The following is a 16,516-nucleotide window of genomic DNA, read 5'->3' as shown; positions in this document are numbered from 1 at the left end:
CTACCAGTCTGTTCTCTGTATTTATGAGATTGGGTTTTTTTTCTTATTTTTAGTTTTTTTAGATCCCACATATAAGTAAGATCATACAATATTTGTCTTTCTCTGACATATTTCACTTAGCATAACACCCTCAAGGTCTGTCCATGTTGTCACAAGTGGCAGGGTTTCCTTCTTTTTTTATGGCCGAATAATATTAATTGTGTATATATGCCATATTTTCTTTTTTTTTTTTTTTCAAGATTTTATTTATTTATTTGACAGAGGGAGGGAGGAAGAGAGAGAGAGAGCACAAGCAGGGGGAGTGGCAGGCAGAGGGAGAAGCAGGCCTCCCGCTGAGCGGAGAGCCCGATATGGGGCTCGATCCCAGGACCCTGGGATCATGACCTGAGCCGAAGGCAGACGCGTAACCGATTGAGCCACCCAGGGGTCCCTATGCCATATTTTCTTTATCTGTTCATCCATCAGTGGTCACTTAGGTTGCTTCCTTGTCTTGACTGTTGTACATAATGCTGCAAAGAATATGGGGGTACATTTATCTTTTCTGGTTACTGTTTTTATGTCCTTTGGATATATACCCAGAAGTGGAATTGCTAGATCATATGATAGTTCTATTTTTAATTTTTTGAGGAATCTTCATACTGTTTTTCATAGTGGCTGCACCAATTTACTTTTCCCACCAACAGTGCGCGAGGGTTTACTTTTCTCCCCATTTTTGCCAACATTTGTTCTCTCGTCTTCTTGATACTAACAGGTGTAAGGTGGTATCTCATTGTGGTTTTAATTTGCCTTTCCCTAATGGTAAGTGACGTCGAGCACTTTTTTGTGTACCTGTTGGCTATTTGTATGTCTTCTTTGGAAAAATGTTATTCAGATCTTTTGTCCATTTGTTAATTGGATTGTTTGGGTTTCTTGTTTGTTTTTGGTTTTTTTTTTTTGTTTTTTTTTTTTTGCTATTTATTTGTATGAGTTCTTTGTATATTTTGGATATTAACCTCTTATCAGATATATGATTTGCAAATATTTTCCCCCATTCAGCAGGTTGCCTTATCATTTTGTTGATGGTTTTCTTTGCCATAGACCTTTTTTGTTTGATTATAGACCCACTTGTTTATTTTTGCTCCTGTTGCCTTTATTTTTGGTGTCAAATCCAAAAAATCATCACCAAGCCTGATTTCAAGAAGCTTACTGTCCTATGTTTCTTCTAGAAATTCATGGTTTTGGGTTTTACATTCAAGTCCTTAATCCAGTATGAGTTGGTTTTCTGTATGGCTTAAGGTAGGGGTTTAGTTTCCTTCTTTTGCATGTTGCTGTCCAGTTTTGCCAATACTATTTATTCAAGAGACTGTCCATTGTATATTCTTGCTTTCTTTGCCATAAATTAGTTGAACATGTATGATGGATTTATTTCTGGGTTCTCCGTTCTGTTCTCTTGATCTGTGTGTCTGTTTTTATGCCACTATCACACTGTTTTGATTATTACAGCTTTGTAATATAGTTTGAAATTAGGAAGCATGATGCCTCCAGCTTTGTTCTTCTTTCTCAAGATTACTTGGCTACTTGGGGGTCTTTTATGGCTCCATACAAATTTTAGGATTGTTATTCTATTTCTTGGAAAAATACCATTGGAATTTTGACAGGGATTTCACTGAATCTGTATATTGATTTGGGTAGTATGGACATTTTAACAATATTAATTCTTCTACTCCATGAACACAGAGTATCTATTTATTTGTGAGGACCAACTTTACAACTAAAACTTCCACCTAGTTGTGAACGAGTTCTTTTAGATAAATGTAAACAAGAGTGATTGTTTTAGGTCATTATCAGGAAAAATCAAAAAAAGTTCTGTGTGCCTCCTCTGTGAGTCCCTGAAAACATAGCTCCAGGGAGAAAGTCTAGAGTATCTTCAGTTATAGGCTTAAAGAAGTTATGTGTTGAATGTAAATTTTACTTTGAAGAGCATATGCAGGTTTATTTCTATTTCTTGTTGCTGTTGCACAAATCTAAAGAGACTTTAAGGATGCCATTTTCATATTTGATTTCTAAAATAAAACTAACAAAGAAGGGGGAAAACTCTATGGGGTAGATGAGAGACTTATTAGATGGGATAGGCAGAATTACATGGAGCATGAAGCAAGGGGAAGGGAGATGCTTAAAGAATAGTATGGGTACATTTAAAACAGGATGCATGTTACATTTGTGAATAAAAAATTTCGTTAGTTGAAATACAGTAAAATTTGGTATTTTTATGAAGTAATTATTTGTCATTTAAAAATAGTCTAGTAAAGCATGTGGTTTGACTACAAGTATCTGAAGACTCAGATGCATTTTTTTTCTCTTCAAGTAACTGTCACTCTTTTGCACTGTACTGATAAGCCCAAACCACTGCCATTTCCGGTCGCATCTCAGGCAGTACAGTATCATGGGTAAGAGCTGGGCTCTGGCTTCCAGCGGTCTGGGACGGAACCATGATTCCATCCTTTATTAAACTGTGTCCTTGGGCAATTTTTTCACCTTTCAATATCTTGGTTTTCCTATTTATACTCTACCCTTTTTTTACACTTAGAAGTATTTAATATGATGCTTATTAACACCTTATTTTCAGATTACTAGTGTCATATCAGAAATATATTGTTTTTCTTTCAGTGATGTGCTTTTTAAGATTTTTCTGCATTCTTGGATGTAATTTGTAAAAATCCTGGTATCAGAATAGTTTTCAGAGGAACATCTCATTAATTTTATTATGGAGAAGTGGGGAAATAACAGCTGAACAAAGCTGTGTCAGAGGATCCACTTCTCAGGAATGCAATTATACGGCATATCGAAGAATACCTTGAGAAAAAGAATTCCTTTGGGAAAAATTATAGCCATTGTATTTCAAAAGGTTCATCCATCCAACAAATATTTCTGGAGCACCCTCCATATGCCAATACTGTTCTTGGTTTGGGTATACCAGGAACAAGAGAATTTCTGCTCTCATTGTGCTTACCTTCAGGGGATATAGGGAGCAGGTAGGGCTTAAAACACATGATTTTTATAGTGAAATTATAAAAATATTAATGTAAATTATATTGTCCTCACAGTCAGATATAATTACCTGTGCTCAAGAAGTAGAAATGATGATAAAGCAGTTAGGAGCCCAACTGGAACAATTAAAAATGATTGTAAAATCAAAGACAGCTGTCCCAACGTCACAAGTCTTTGTAAGTATTTGCTATCAACTTTGACCTTGCTTAAGGGTGAATATACCTTTGAGTCCTATACAACTGAATCAGAAGTAATTATAATTATATTTAATTACTAAAAATAGAATATTTGTTCTATACAAGTTGATCCTGTTCTTTACAGTTATTTTGTAGTAGTAGTGTAAGTCAGATGAAGGAATCACCCTTGCAGGCCATTGCTACTAAAGGAGATGCAGATCTATATTATGGTAGCCATAATTTCAGTAAAGATTGTGGCAGCAGAATGAATCCATAAGGCAACATTGAAAACATATTCACAGGGGCTGGTTAAAAATTGCCTTCAGCAAAGAGGTGGTGTAACTTGTGACCTTTATGAAGAGGCAGAGGATAATCACTGTGTTTACCGGGCCTATATGTATACTGACTTTCTGATTATCTGCACCACCTTATGGCAAATCTGGTAGCCCTAAGGAGGTATAAGATGCACATGCAGTATTTTATAGAGCATTTTGAGGCTCTGAGAATTTTCTGTAACCATTCCTAATATTTGGTTTTAAAAACCAAGAAACAAAAGGCTAAGCTGTTTCACTTATTAGTGGGGCCTGATTAATTTTTTTAATGTTTGTTCTGTAAGTCAGTGACCTTTAATATGAATAAAAAACTTTATCTCACTGACCTAAAATCTTTAACTTTCTGCTCACAAGATATGCCCTAAGATGTATCTCTAGATTTTCCAGGTTCTTTTGAATCATGATTGAGCCAGATAAATCTAAGAGTAATGAGTCATATTTAGCTTTTTTTAAAAAGGAAGCTATTTCCCCTTGACCTTTTGAGGTCAAGCATCCATAAGTGTTTGGCTTTTTTGGGTAAATTAACTTTATGACAATCGCTCCCAGATAAAATGCTTTGAAATAAAATGCAAGTTTTTTTCTCATAACTTATGAGTCCAGTTGCTATGTAGATTTTATTGTTTAACCTCAGGAGACTTTGACTTGTCTTCTGGAAGAATTAATTTCTTTACAAACACAAATTTGTTAAGAGTACAGTGATTTATAATTTTATTAGACAGTTGTATTTTGAACATTGCTTTCTCTTCCTCAGCCCATCTTCATCGCACTTTCCAACCTGTGGACTAGCTTCCAGGATGAAACTGTTTTGATTAGTGTCCTCAGTAATTTAACAACTCATCTTGAACCATTCCTGGGTGCTCATGAACTACTCTTTCCTGAGAAAGTCATACAGAATCTTCTTGATGGGCTGACTGTGAAAACTGATGTGTGTAGGGTGAAGGAACACCTGGGTAATAGAAATCATCTTTGACTTCCTCTTCCTCTTCAAATTGCCTCTAGAATAAAGTCACTCGTTTCTTTTAAAATTTTCATGCTTGGGGCACTTGGCAGCCTCAGTCCAAGGAGCATGGGTCCCTGAATCTCAGGGTCATGAGTTCAAGCCTCACGTTGGGTGTAGAGTTTACTTAAGAAAAAAAAGGTAAAATTTTTATGCACTATCTTCCTGATAAGGTATTAAGCATCTTTCTTGATTAAAAGAGTACTAATGTTTGTCATAGAAAATGCAGAAAACAGAAAATATATCCACTGAGTACCTTACTATCCCGCAATGGACATTCTTAATGTTATTGTCAGTGTTTTAGTTGACAATGATGTTCCTTTCCTATGTGTTTCTATTGTAGTCTTAATGATTTTATTATTGATTGATTCATAGTAGAAAAGGATATTAATCATTGCCATATTTGTTGCAAGTAAAGCTCTATTTCTTTGGAATGCTGTTTGCCCTATATCTTCCTCAGAGTCAGGCTGAAATTTATAAATCAATGAATTTTATCCCTGTAAATTTGAGCTTATTTTAGACCCTTTAAGAGACACATTGATTCTTATGGAAAGGCTGTCTTTATCAACAGACTGCTTTTTACTTTTTTGGTGTCTTCTGTCTTAGTTACAGACAACTTGAAGTTAATGAGAAATGCCAAAATAGAGTCTAGGAGTTGTTGCCTAAAAAGGTTTTTCCAGAAATTGAAATTAGATAATTTACTCTTTAAATGTCCTTTTCAAATTCTAATTTTGTAAAAGTAGAAAATAAAAATGAAGTGCTGTTTCCATTCTTAAACTATTAGAATAAAAAAGCCTCTGAAAACTAAATTAGAGAGACTCAAAGGCATCCTTCCAGTTCAAGTTTTTCCTACTCCTTTTATTTTATTACAACAGCGTATATACACAGATACTACGTGAAACTGAAAAGTTAAAGTCACTTCAACAGTAGATACTAAACTCAACCATGTTGGCAGAACAATTTACTTCTTAGAGTTAACATGTCATTTCCCTCCATATGCCACAACTTTATATTCAATAGGACAGTATCCCATTACTGATCCCAGTGAATTGGGAGACCTAATACTCTTCTAAAAGAATTTAATTAACACTTGCCACATCTCATCACTGTTTTGAGGCTTTCAGGCATATCAGGAAAAAAGAAGGAAGGTTTATTTTTCCCAGCATTTGCATTTATTTCTAGCTGTGGCCACAGGGGCACCTGTGGTAGCTGCTCTTCTGATACAGAGCCCTGCCCAGAAGCTTAGTATAAGGATTGCAAAAGCTAAGCCCCTTGGGGATCGATGTTTTATAAATACGTGTTTTTGTTTGGAGAAGAAAATTTAGACAATGTGTTTATCACATGTAAATAAGTAAACCAACCACGATTAGGAAGAATTTTTAAAGTGTAAAGAACAAAAATTGTACACCTTGTTATCAAAAGTAAGTTACTGAGAGATATTTTCTTTAATCTTTCTGCTCAGAACATTCTCTGCTGTTTCAAGAAGCAATAGTCCTAGTGTATGAGCATCACATTCAAAGTATTTGGCCACCTAGTATATTACGAAGAGCTCTACTGTCTTGAATGAAGCTGATCTGTCTCTATTTTAGTCACATAGCAGCCAGTCTTTTCTGCTCATTTCCTTGGGTTGTTTACTCTTCTCATTGATTAAAGTTTTTCTTGTCTTCCTCTTTCATTTTAGAAGATAGAGTACATCTGGTGGATTTCAGAAAACAAGAATGGCTTTTCCCAGAAACAACAGCAAATTTTGATAAATTGTTAATTCAGTATCGGGGATTTTGTGCTTACACATTTGCTACAACAGATGGTCTTCTCCTTCCAGGTATATTGTTGGGAACAACCTTACTTTGACTTCCCATTTTTTCTTTGAATAAAGTGCTATTGTTGTCACTTATTCACTTTTTTTTTTTTTTACTTATTCATTTTTTAAAATTTTATGGGATCTGATGATGAACTAGGAAAGGAGCCACAAAGATAATCCAGACCATCTTCATCTTTGAAGTACTCACAGAATAATCTGGTAGACTGACATAACCAAGAAATTATGCTGCAAATGATAAGTGATGGAATGTGTATATAATGAAATATGGATGCCACAGTATCATAAAAAGATGGATGACTCATATGTCCAATGAAGGATTCTAGAAATTCACATGACATTACTAAAATATATCATCTTCCAAAGTAATGACTTGAAAGAGCAACACTAATTTGGCTGGTTATGTTTATTAAACAATATGCTGTCACTTTATGGTTATAGTCCATTAACATAAATCAGGATTTCTGGATAAGTCAGATCTAAGGAAATGGCCAGTATTTTATCAAGTAAAATCTCTCTATGATGTATATATTACGAGAGCTGCCCCAAAATAGAGTAAACCAGAAATTATTATCTAGAAGTGCCCTATGAATTGGAAATAAAAAGTCAGCTAGGGCTAGAATGAGAAGAGTTTGACAAAATTATTTATTTATTTATTTGAGAGAGAGAGAGAGAGAAAACACGAGCAGGGGGAGGGGCAGAGGGAGAAGCAGACTCCCCGCTGAGCAGGGAGCCCGATGTGGGACTGCGTCCCAGGACCCTGGGATCATGACCCGAGCCAAAGACAGATGCTTAACGACTGAGCCAGCCAGGCATCCCTGACAAAATTATTTCTAATTTACCTTACACCATTAACCTCTTCCTTTTCTTTGTTCTTTGTTATTTCTTTTGTTATATTTCATAGTTGGGTATTACTTTTTTATTAGAAAGAAGGTGGTGGTGTCACTGACTCCATTGCCGACCAATCTCCCTTGCTCACTACTCCAGGCTCACGGGCCTTCTTTCTGTTCTGGAGCATTCCAAACATATTTTCACCTCAGAGCCTTTGCCTTGCTATTCCCTCTACTTGGAAAACTCTGTCCCACATAAAGCTACATACCTTGCTCCTTCATTTTGTTCAAACTTCCTAGATCACCCAATTTAAAATATCAACCTCACCCTCTTCCTTTTACTATGTGTTTAGCTGGCTTTATATTTTCTGCAGTACTCTCTGGCCTATGGTATATTTGTTGATTTACTGAGAGCAGGAAATTTGTTTTCTTTTATATCCTTAGTGCCAGGAATAAGGCCAATAAGTTTTGTTGAACAAGTGAAAAAATAAGTAAGACAGTATTACTGTTTCTCACCAACTATGTGGATATTTAATAATCCATATTTTATGTAGTATCTATTCACAGTGGGAAATACTTTCTAACATAGAAGCTTGTATTGGGGGTGCCTGGCTGGCTCGATCGGTGGAACATGCGACTCTCGATCTTGGGGTTTTGAGTTCAAGCCCCACGTTGGATGTAGAGATTACTTAAAAATAAAAAAATCTTAAAAAAAAAAGAAGGAGAAACCTGTATTTTGGAAAAGATGTCCCATCTTTGTAGTTTTTATAGAATTATTTTTAAAAACAATACTTGTAGTAGTTAGTTTAGTTAAAGGAGATTTGAAAAAACCATCAGACGACTAAGTGATTCTCATAAAAGATTTTCAAACACCTTATATCTGGAGAGTAAGTTTTTATATAAACCATACTTTAAAATTAATTTAATATGAATTTCATATAAAATATAATTTAATAAAATGTATAATTTAAAATTGCAAATTGTGGGATGCCTGGGTGGCTCAGTCAGCTAAGCGTCTGCCTTCGGCTCAGGTCATGATCTCAGGGTCCTGGGATCGAGTCCTGCATCAGGCTCCCTGCTCTGCAGGGAGCCTGCTTCTCCCTCTGCCTCTGCCTCTCTCTCTCTCTCTCATGAATAAACAAATAAAATCTTTAAAAAGAAAATTGCAAATTGTACCATTTTAGCAAAATGAAAAATGTAAGTCATATGTTAAGTATGCAGTAGATAGGGGATGGTTTTATGGATGTATTACAAACATAGAATCACTTAATATTTCATGCCTAATTCATTTCCTTTTCTTAATTTTCAGGAAATCCAGCAATTGGGATTTTGAAATATAAAGAAAAGTATTACACTTTCAATACCAGAGATGCTGCATATTTATTTGCAGAAAATCCTGAAAATTATATTGATTTAATTAGAGAAAAGGCCAAAAAAAATACAGAATTAATTCAGCTCCTGGAGCTTCATCAACAGTTTGAAACCCTCATTCCATATTCTCAGGTAAGCAGAGTCAATATTTTAAGAATTTATGACTTTTTTTTTTTTTTTAATATTTTATTTATTTATTTGACAGAGACAGAGATAGCGAGAGCAGGAACACAAGCAGCGGGAGTGGGAGAGGGAGAGGGAGAGCAGGCTTCCTGCCGAGGAGGGAGCCTGATGTGGGACTCGATCCCAGGACCCTGGGATCATGACCTGAGCCGAAGGCAGACGCTTAACGACTGAGCCACCCAGGCACCCAAGAATTTATGACTTTTAAAAGAATACTTAATTAAAAAGTCAGACTTTGTTGTAGAATGGTTCCTAAGTCCAGGCAGAGACAGGATCCGAAGAGGGCCTTTAATGCTCTCAGAAAGAGATTCACCCTTGAAGAGGGACACTAATGAAATCCATAAAGAATAATGAAAACAAACAAAGGAGTCAAGTTGATGAATTAGACTGGAAAACTCTGGAAGAGAAATACTACATTTAGATAAATAATTGAAACTATAGTATTTCCTTATCTAAAATTAAAGGAACTTAGCACAGATAACACAGGTGATAACTTAGAGCTGTAAGGTAACAGGTCTGTGTGTCTGTCTCGGCACTGGTACCATATTGCTTTCATTACTGTTGCTTTTTGGTATATTTTATTACCTGATAGGGCAAGCTCTTTCCTTTCCCTTTTCCTTTTTGAAAATTGTCTTAGATAGTCATGCATGAATCTTTATATATCCATGTAATTTTCTTAATAAATTTGCCAAGTTTCCCCCAAAATCTTCCTGAGATTTTAACTGGAATTGCATTAAAATAATCAAATGAAATAATCAAGTAATTGTTTATGTTTATTATATTGGGTTGTCCCATCCATAAGAAGTACCCTTTATTAGCTTTTTTAAAAAAATAATTAGTAGTTTTATTAATTATGTCTTAATAAAACATAATGGTTTTAGTTACATTTTTTACTCTGCCTACTTCTAAAACTGTAGGTGATCCTAGCAGTGACTGGTAATGATAATAATAATACATGGTTTTCAATATGATGACACTCAGTACGATGACACCTCCATTGAATTAACAATTCTCCTACGGAATGGGTTTGTTTCTAGGCTCTCCCAGTTTTATATTTTTTATTCTTTTGTGGTGTCTTTTCACAAATGAAAGTTTTTCAATTTAATATGTAGTTTATTGTTCTTTTTTCTTTCATGTCTTCAACTTTTGTGTCTTGTTTAAGAAATCCTCAAGTATCTTAGATCATAAAAATATTCTCCTACATTGTTTTACAACAAATATGGATTTACCTTTCACACCCAAGTCTTTAATTGACTTGGATTTGATTTTTGTGTCTAGGGGGAGGTGAAGATCTAATTTTAACTTTTTTTCCTTTTGAGTAGTGAATTGTCCCAGACCACTTGTTCAGTGCTCTGTCCTTTCCCCGAATCTGCAGTGTCTTCTGTGCACAGGCTTAATTTTTAGGCTCTCTGTTCATCTTACTAGAGCCTTATAATAAGTTTTGATGCCTATAGACTAAGTTCTCCCACACTTGCCTCTCTAAAGACACTTGGCTATGCTTGACTCTTGACTTTCCGTTATAAATTTGAGAATTACATTGTCAAGTTCCATAAAAAACCTTGAAGGCATTATGAATTTGCCTGTCTATAGACAAGAATTTTTTGGCCTTGCTGCCACTTATATATAACTTACGGAGTTGTAAGATACCTCAAAGACAGTGAAAGGCTAGAATCAGATCATCAGAAAGGTGTGCTATATGTAGATAATGCATAGTTTTCCATTAAAGAACAATTTCCCCCCATTTATTTGTTCTTGTTTTTCCCTTTCTGTATATTTAATTCCCAGCTCTTCTTCAGTGACCTTCATATTTCAAAGCTGTGGTCCTTATAATTATTTACTAGTCATTTACTTGAATTGTATAATATTGCTAATCATCTTGCAGCATGTTTTATCTATCCAACTATATCATAACATCGTTTTGAAGACAAAAATGATATCTTATGTTAAATGGTAGGGCAATCAGTGATTATCTATTGCTTGATTTGGAGTAAGAAGTTTTTTTTTTAAAAGATCTTATTTTTTTTTAAAGATTTTATTTATTTATTTGAGAGAGTGAGAGAGAGAGCATGAGCAGGGTGAAAAGGCAGATGGGGAGGGAGAGGCAGACTTCCCGATGAGCAGGGAGCTGGATGCAGGGCTTGATCCCAGGACCCTGAGATCATGACCCGAGCTGAAGGCAGATGCTTAACCAACTAAGCCATCCAGGCGCCCCTTGGAGTAAGTTAATCTTGAATGGTTAAAGGAGATGGGGCAATATATATATTATAGGAATATTACTCAGCCATAAAAAAGAATGAAATCTTGCCATTTGCAACAAAATGGTTGGCTCAAGAGGGTATAATGCTAAGTGAAATAAGTCAGTCAGAGAAAGACAAATCCATATGATTTCATTCATGTGTGGAGTTTAAGAGACAAAAACAAATGGACAAAGAGAAAAAGGGACAGACTCTTAAATATAGAGAACAAACTTGTGGTAGTCAGAGGAGAGGTAGGTGTGGGGGGATGGGTGAAATAGGTGAGGGGATCAAGAGTACACTTACCATGAGGAGCACTGAGTAATGTTTAGAATTGTTGAGTCACTGTATTGTACACCTGAAACTAATATAACCCTGTTAGTTATACTAGAATAAAAAAAAAAAAGAAGCTAATCTTCTCTCCCTTCTCTTCACTATGATCTGAGTTCCTTAGACCTCTACCACCCCCTCCAGCAATTTCATATACCACGTAATCATACCTTGTTTAGCCTGGAGTTAATATTTAATATTTTAATAGTGAGTTTGTGAGTGACACAGCAGAAACTCAAAATATCCAACTAAAACAAACCACCTTGGATTATATGCTGTGTATGCATAGTTTGGGTTTAAGATATATCCTAGGGGCTCCTGGCTGGCTTAGCTGGTAGAGCATGTGACTCTCTTCTCTGGGTCGTGAGTTCGAGCCCCACATTGGGTGTAGAGATTATAAATAAATAAACTTTAAAAATCACATCATCAACTATCATTAAAAAAAGATATATCCTGAAGATGTTTTGATACTTTAAACAAATGTGATTTATATTTAATATTTAATGGCTATTTTAAACTTCTGTCAGTTTTCAACAAAGTATTTGCTTATGCTACCAATGTGAGAGGGGCATTTGAATTACGAATGAGTGATGTTAGGTTTTCCTCTTCCAATGTATGCCTCCCATATTAAGTTCACAAAGTCAGGTACAAAGAAAGGCATAATGCCCAGGAAAGTTATCTCATTTAGCTCACAACTACAAGCTTACTTTCTCTGCTGTCTTTATGAGTATATTCCACGTTCAAAAATTCTTGTTTTTCTAATCTTTTTGTTAGTTTAGCTAAATATTTTTAGTTATCCCTAAATAATGCTTAGTTTTTTTAATAATTACTAATTACAAAACTTGATTTGTTTAGATGAAGGATGTTGACAAACAAATAAAACCAATTACAAAGTCTGAAAGTAGCACACAGACGGATACGCACATATTGCCACCAACAATTGTGAGATCATATGAGTGGAATGAATGGGAATTAAGAAGAAAAGCTATAAAATTGGTTTGTAACAATATTTTCTAAAATTATTTATAGGTTGGGGATTTTTTTTTCTTTAGTTAAGACAGCAGAAGAGATGATTTATTGTATATATGTTACATTCAGCCATATACGAAAACAGAATTAGTCCCTCAAGTCACAGGTCCAGGGCTAGGACCAAAAGGGACAGTTTTGGTATGAGCAAGGTGGGTCTCTCAAAGGTGTTGTTGCGATCAGGTGGCAATGGATGTTCTAGATCCATTGAATCAAGTTCCAGAAAGTCGGCATGCAGTCTAAGAGTTTGTACCAGCGTCCCCGGCCTCTGGCTTTCCTTATGTCTGCTCCTGTGGCTTCCATGGGTGTACAACCTAGCTGTTTGCTTGAACCTCTGCCTCATCTTTTTCGCTTCAGCCTCCATATCGCTTCTTCCTCCACTTGGCTCCCTTAGTGAGGGGGTTTCCAAGAAGACGGCGCTAAGGCTGAGAGGTATAGGTTGGGGAACTTTATTTTTATCTATTTATTTTTTTTAAAGATTTTATTATTTGACAGAGAGACAGAGAGAGCACACAAGTAGGCAGAGCGGTAGGCAGAGGGAGAGGGAGAAGCAGGCTCTCACTGAGCGGGGAGCCCAACACGGGCTCGATCCCAGGACCCTGGGATCTTGACCTGAGCCAAAGGCAGCCGCTTAACCGACTGAGCCACCCAGGTGCCCCTAGGTTGAGGAACTTTAATGTATTGTTACTCATAGAGTTAGTAATTTAAATTATTTATATAAACTAATGAGTTGTATACAGAGTTCTTTGCATATTAATTTGCCAGCTTTACCTTGTAAGATTGTCTTCTAATTTTAAGCATGTACAGAAGGATGAAACTATTCTCAAATTATACCATCCAGTAACTAGAACAATGGTAGTTGCTCGCTCTCTCTTTCTATATCCATCTATTGTGCTAATCTATGAGGTTCTAGTATTTAAAGCACTCTCAGCTTCCTCTAATCTTTGAAAGTATACCCTTTTCTTTTTTGGGTTTTTTTTTTTTTTGAGGAGCAGAATATTACCTCTGTTATATCTCAGATAGTGTTCCCTCTTGTTGTCAGCATCTTCTCTACAGGCACTGAGCTCTCTTGTCCTTCTGATTTTCAGTCACTTTAATCATAAGAGGTGCCCGCTCCTAAAGCATGGCTTGAAACTCCTATCCGTGTCTGACTCAGCGGAATTCCTCCCACTCACTCTTTTTACAGTACCTCGTCATTTTAAACAACAAGTATTTAGAGTATGAAGGAAACAAACTCTTTTATATCTGTAGCCTTTTCTTAGTATATTTTGTCCATCTCTTCAACTGAAATCAGGTATGGAAATAAACAAAGGCTACCCAAATGGGAACAGAGGCTATTTATTCAAAGTTGGCTATAGCAAGGGAGTCAACCACCATCACTTGCAGTTGGCAGAAACTCCAAAGCAGGCAGGAGAAGTGGGAGAGCTTGATAGTGAAAAAAAGGGGAAGGTTTCGGGCATTCTCTGATTAGAGGTTGTTGACATGGGGAAGCTGGAGGTGGGCTAACTCAAAGTGGGGGATCTTATGTGATTGGTTTGGTGGACATCGTCGGCTTTCTCTGGTTGGTCCTTAGTTTAAATGTGGGGGCAGCAAAAAAAAGTAGGGAATCTGGCGAAGTCCTGCCTGTTCTGGGCTGATAACTATGGCTACAGAGGTCGTGGGTCAGAGTTCTATTTTCATATAAGGTCTAGTCTTTGTCCGTTTGTATATTCAGTGTTTTATAGGCTTTTCACCAACCTTGACATTTTTCTTGCCACCCTTTCTGGTGGCAGCTTTTCAGTCCCTTGATTTCCTGGGATGAGAAAGGATTAGTTTCCTGGTGTATCTTCCAGATCCTTCTGTTCCATTCCAGTCAGTCACTCTTCTGTAATTCATGAAGCTCCACTCCATCCCCATGTTCTTTTCTGTTATCTACTAAACTCACTCGAGCCCATCGGATATATACTAGGTAACGTAGGTATCACTACTTTGTTTTTAGAAGCTAATCGTCTAGCAAGTGACATTGATACACTAAAAATATTTCAGTACCTCTTGGTAAGTGGTATAACAGAAGTGAAATAAAAGTTGACTTCAGTGACATTTTAAGTTGGTCTGAGGTATAAATAGGCAAAGGAGAAGAGGAGAATGATGGCTGGATAGGATATGAGAGGTAGAGGTGCCAACATAGGTCTGGACTGGAAATATAAAGAGATTGGGGTATTTGGTGGGGCTGCACTGCATATTGACTGACCCCCTCTTCTCATTCCTCAACCTCCACTTCATTCTGATTCCCACCAGAGACCTATTATCCTCTAGAATTGCATCATGTTGAATGCCAGCTCCCGATATATTACCAGTACAACCTGCTGAGAGGACAAAACTGAGTGTATTGCTTAAAGCTGTAGGAGGAACCACCACCCCAGCAGAGCTTTGGCAGTGTCTTGAGGGGGAGCAGCAAGGTCAGAATTTATTGAGAACACGAAGTATGGTGGAAGGCAGGTCTTTCAGTGCCAAGGGTAGGTCAGGGGATGGGAGGAAGGCTTGAATTGGATTGGGTAAAGATCATGAAAGAGCAGCCTAGCACTGATGGGACTAGAAGGTAAAGATTTATGGGGCAGGGTGCAAAGAATGTTAGGGCTTAATCTCTGTGTTGATGCTTACTACTGAAGGTGCGTCTTTCAGGATGTTCTGTAGTGAACACTCAAGCTATTTGTCTTCACAGGGGTCTCTCGGAATGGTAAAATCCTGCTAATGAGGACAACAGAATAATGAAGTCATATTAATGTAGACAATAAACTCAGTGTGGGGGAAGTAGTTTCAGTTCTCACTCACCCACAGTGTCTCAAAATCTGGAATGTTTCCTCTCATTCCAGGTCTCTACTTTTTAACACACAGGCTCTAATGCTTCTGAGTTTTTTTCTTGGACTTCCTCATCACTTCAGTAAATCCTAGTCTCCTTTTTATAAAACTCCTCTTTGCTTCCCAGCCTGAGTAATCTGTTTAACTTCATGTTTACTAGTAATCCATAAAAAGAGCAAGCAAGATGTAGAATACTGTAAAATATAACCTGAAGACATCAGAACTTTTTATATTAAAAGTCTTGGGTGAAGGGGCGCCTGGGTGGCTCAGTTGGTTAAAGCGACTGCCTTCGGCTCAGGTCATGATCCTGGAGTCCCAGGATCGAGTCCCACATCAGGCTCCCTGCTCAGCAGGGAGTCTGCTTCTCCTTCTGACCCTCCCCACCCTCATGTACTCTCTCTCTCATTCTCTCTCTCTCAAATAAATAAATAAAATCTTAAAAAAAAAAAAAAAGTCTTGCGTGAAGTCCATTTAAAAAAGACAAAGAATATCTTAAATTTTTGTCTTTTAAAACAATAAAACAAGTATGGTGGGAAAATCCAAGTGGTATTAAATCTCAAAGTATAATAATGAAGGAATTAGAAGATTATATTAATAAATAATTGAGCTCACTGTTAAGTTTGAATGTGTATGTTCTTTCTTTGGATCCGTTTTCAACCTTTTATGTATTTTCCTACTTCTTAGCCCAAGGATATTTATTATGTTCTAGTTTTTCTAATGTTTTAATGTTTTGTAGAAAAATGCTATGTTGTAGGGCTAATTTCTTTGTGGATTGAAAAAAGATCAGGCTGATATCATTTGTTCTTTAGAGATGGGTTAATTCCTGTGTATTCTCTTTCTTTTTAGGCCAATTTGCGTCAGAAAGCTACTCACTCAGTACAAACTGATCTCAGTCACATGAGAAGAGAAAATTGTTCACAGGTGTACCCACCCAAGGATGCTGGCACGCAGTCTAAGAGAGAAGGCAGCAGCCGCGTGCCCAGGCCTCAGATTTACATAGCTGGTCTCCGTGGGGGACAGGGTAAAGTCACCTCTGGGGTCAAGGTGAACTTAACTAGAGCTGTTGATGAGACCTAGTTAGAGACTGAATTTTTAAAGTAGATCTCACCAAGTTATGAGCAGTGGCAAATATTGACAAGTATCTTTGCATCCTTTAAAATTAGTTAATTTTGTGGGTCTGGCATATTCATCGGTTGTGTGAATGTTTTCTGGATTCTCATGTATATTCGCTGTCAGCCTGCTACAAAAAACTAAAAGTTGTTTCTGTAACACATTTTGCATTCTATTAAAATTGAAAAGTAAAACTCTGTCCACTCAGCTTTTATTTGTCAGAAAAGGTTTGGCAGCATTAAA

The 16,516-nt window shown here is 36.7% G+C and overlaps 1 protein-coding gene across 3 annotated transcripts in view; it reads left to right on the top strand.

Moving 5' to 3' along the window:
* CFAP206 (cilia and flagella associated protein 206) overlaps window positions 1-16,516 on the top strand; it is a 28,548-nt gene extending 12,032 nt beyond the window's left edge. For all 3 annotated transcript variants that reach the window (XM_032410133.1, XM_032410131.1, XM_032410132.1), the window contains 6 exons: window positions 3,084-3,203; window positions 4,287-4,485; window positions 6,214-6,354; window positions 8,491-8,684; window positions 12,155-12,295; window positions 16,010-16,516. In XM_032410133.1, the coding sequence (XP_032266024.1) occupies window positions 3,084-3,203; window positions 4,287-4,485; window positions 6,214-6,354; window positions 8,491-8,684; window positions 12,155-12,295; window positions 16,010-16,240 (1,026 nt within the window). In that variant the 3' untranslated portion in view covers window positions 16,241-16,516. The remainder of the gene's footprint in view (window positions 1-3,083; window positions 3,204-4,286; window positions 4,486-6,213; window positions 6,355-8,490; window positions 8,685-12,154; window positions 12,296-16,009) is intronic.

Source organism: Phoca vitulina, unplaced genomic scaffold (assembly GCF_004348235.1).
Source record: "Phoca vitulina isolate PV1807 unplaced genomic scaffold, GSC_HSeal_1.0 scaffold11, whole genome shotgun sequence".
Taxonomy (NCBI): domain Eukaryota; kingdom Metazoa; phylum Chordata; class Mammalia; order Carnivora; family Phocidae; genus Phoca; species Phoca vitulina.
This window is presented reverse-complemented; position numbering and strand designations above follow the sequence as displayed.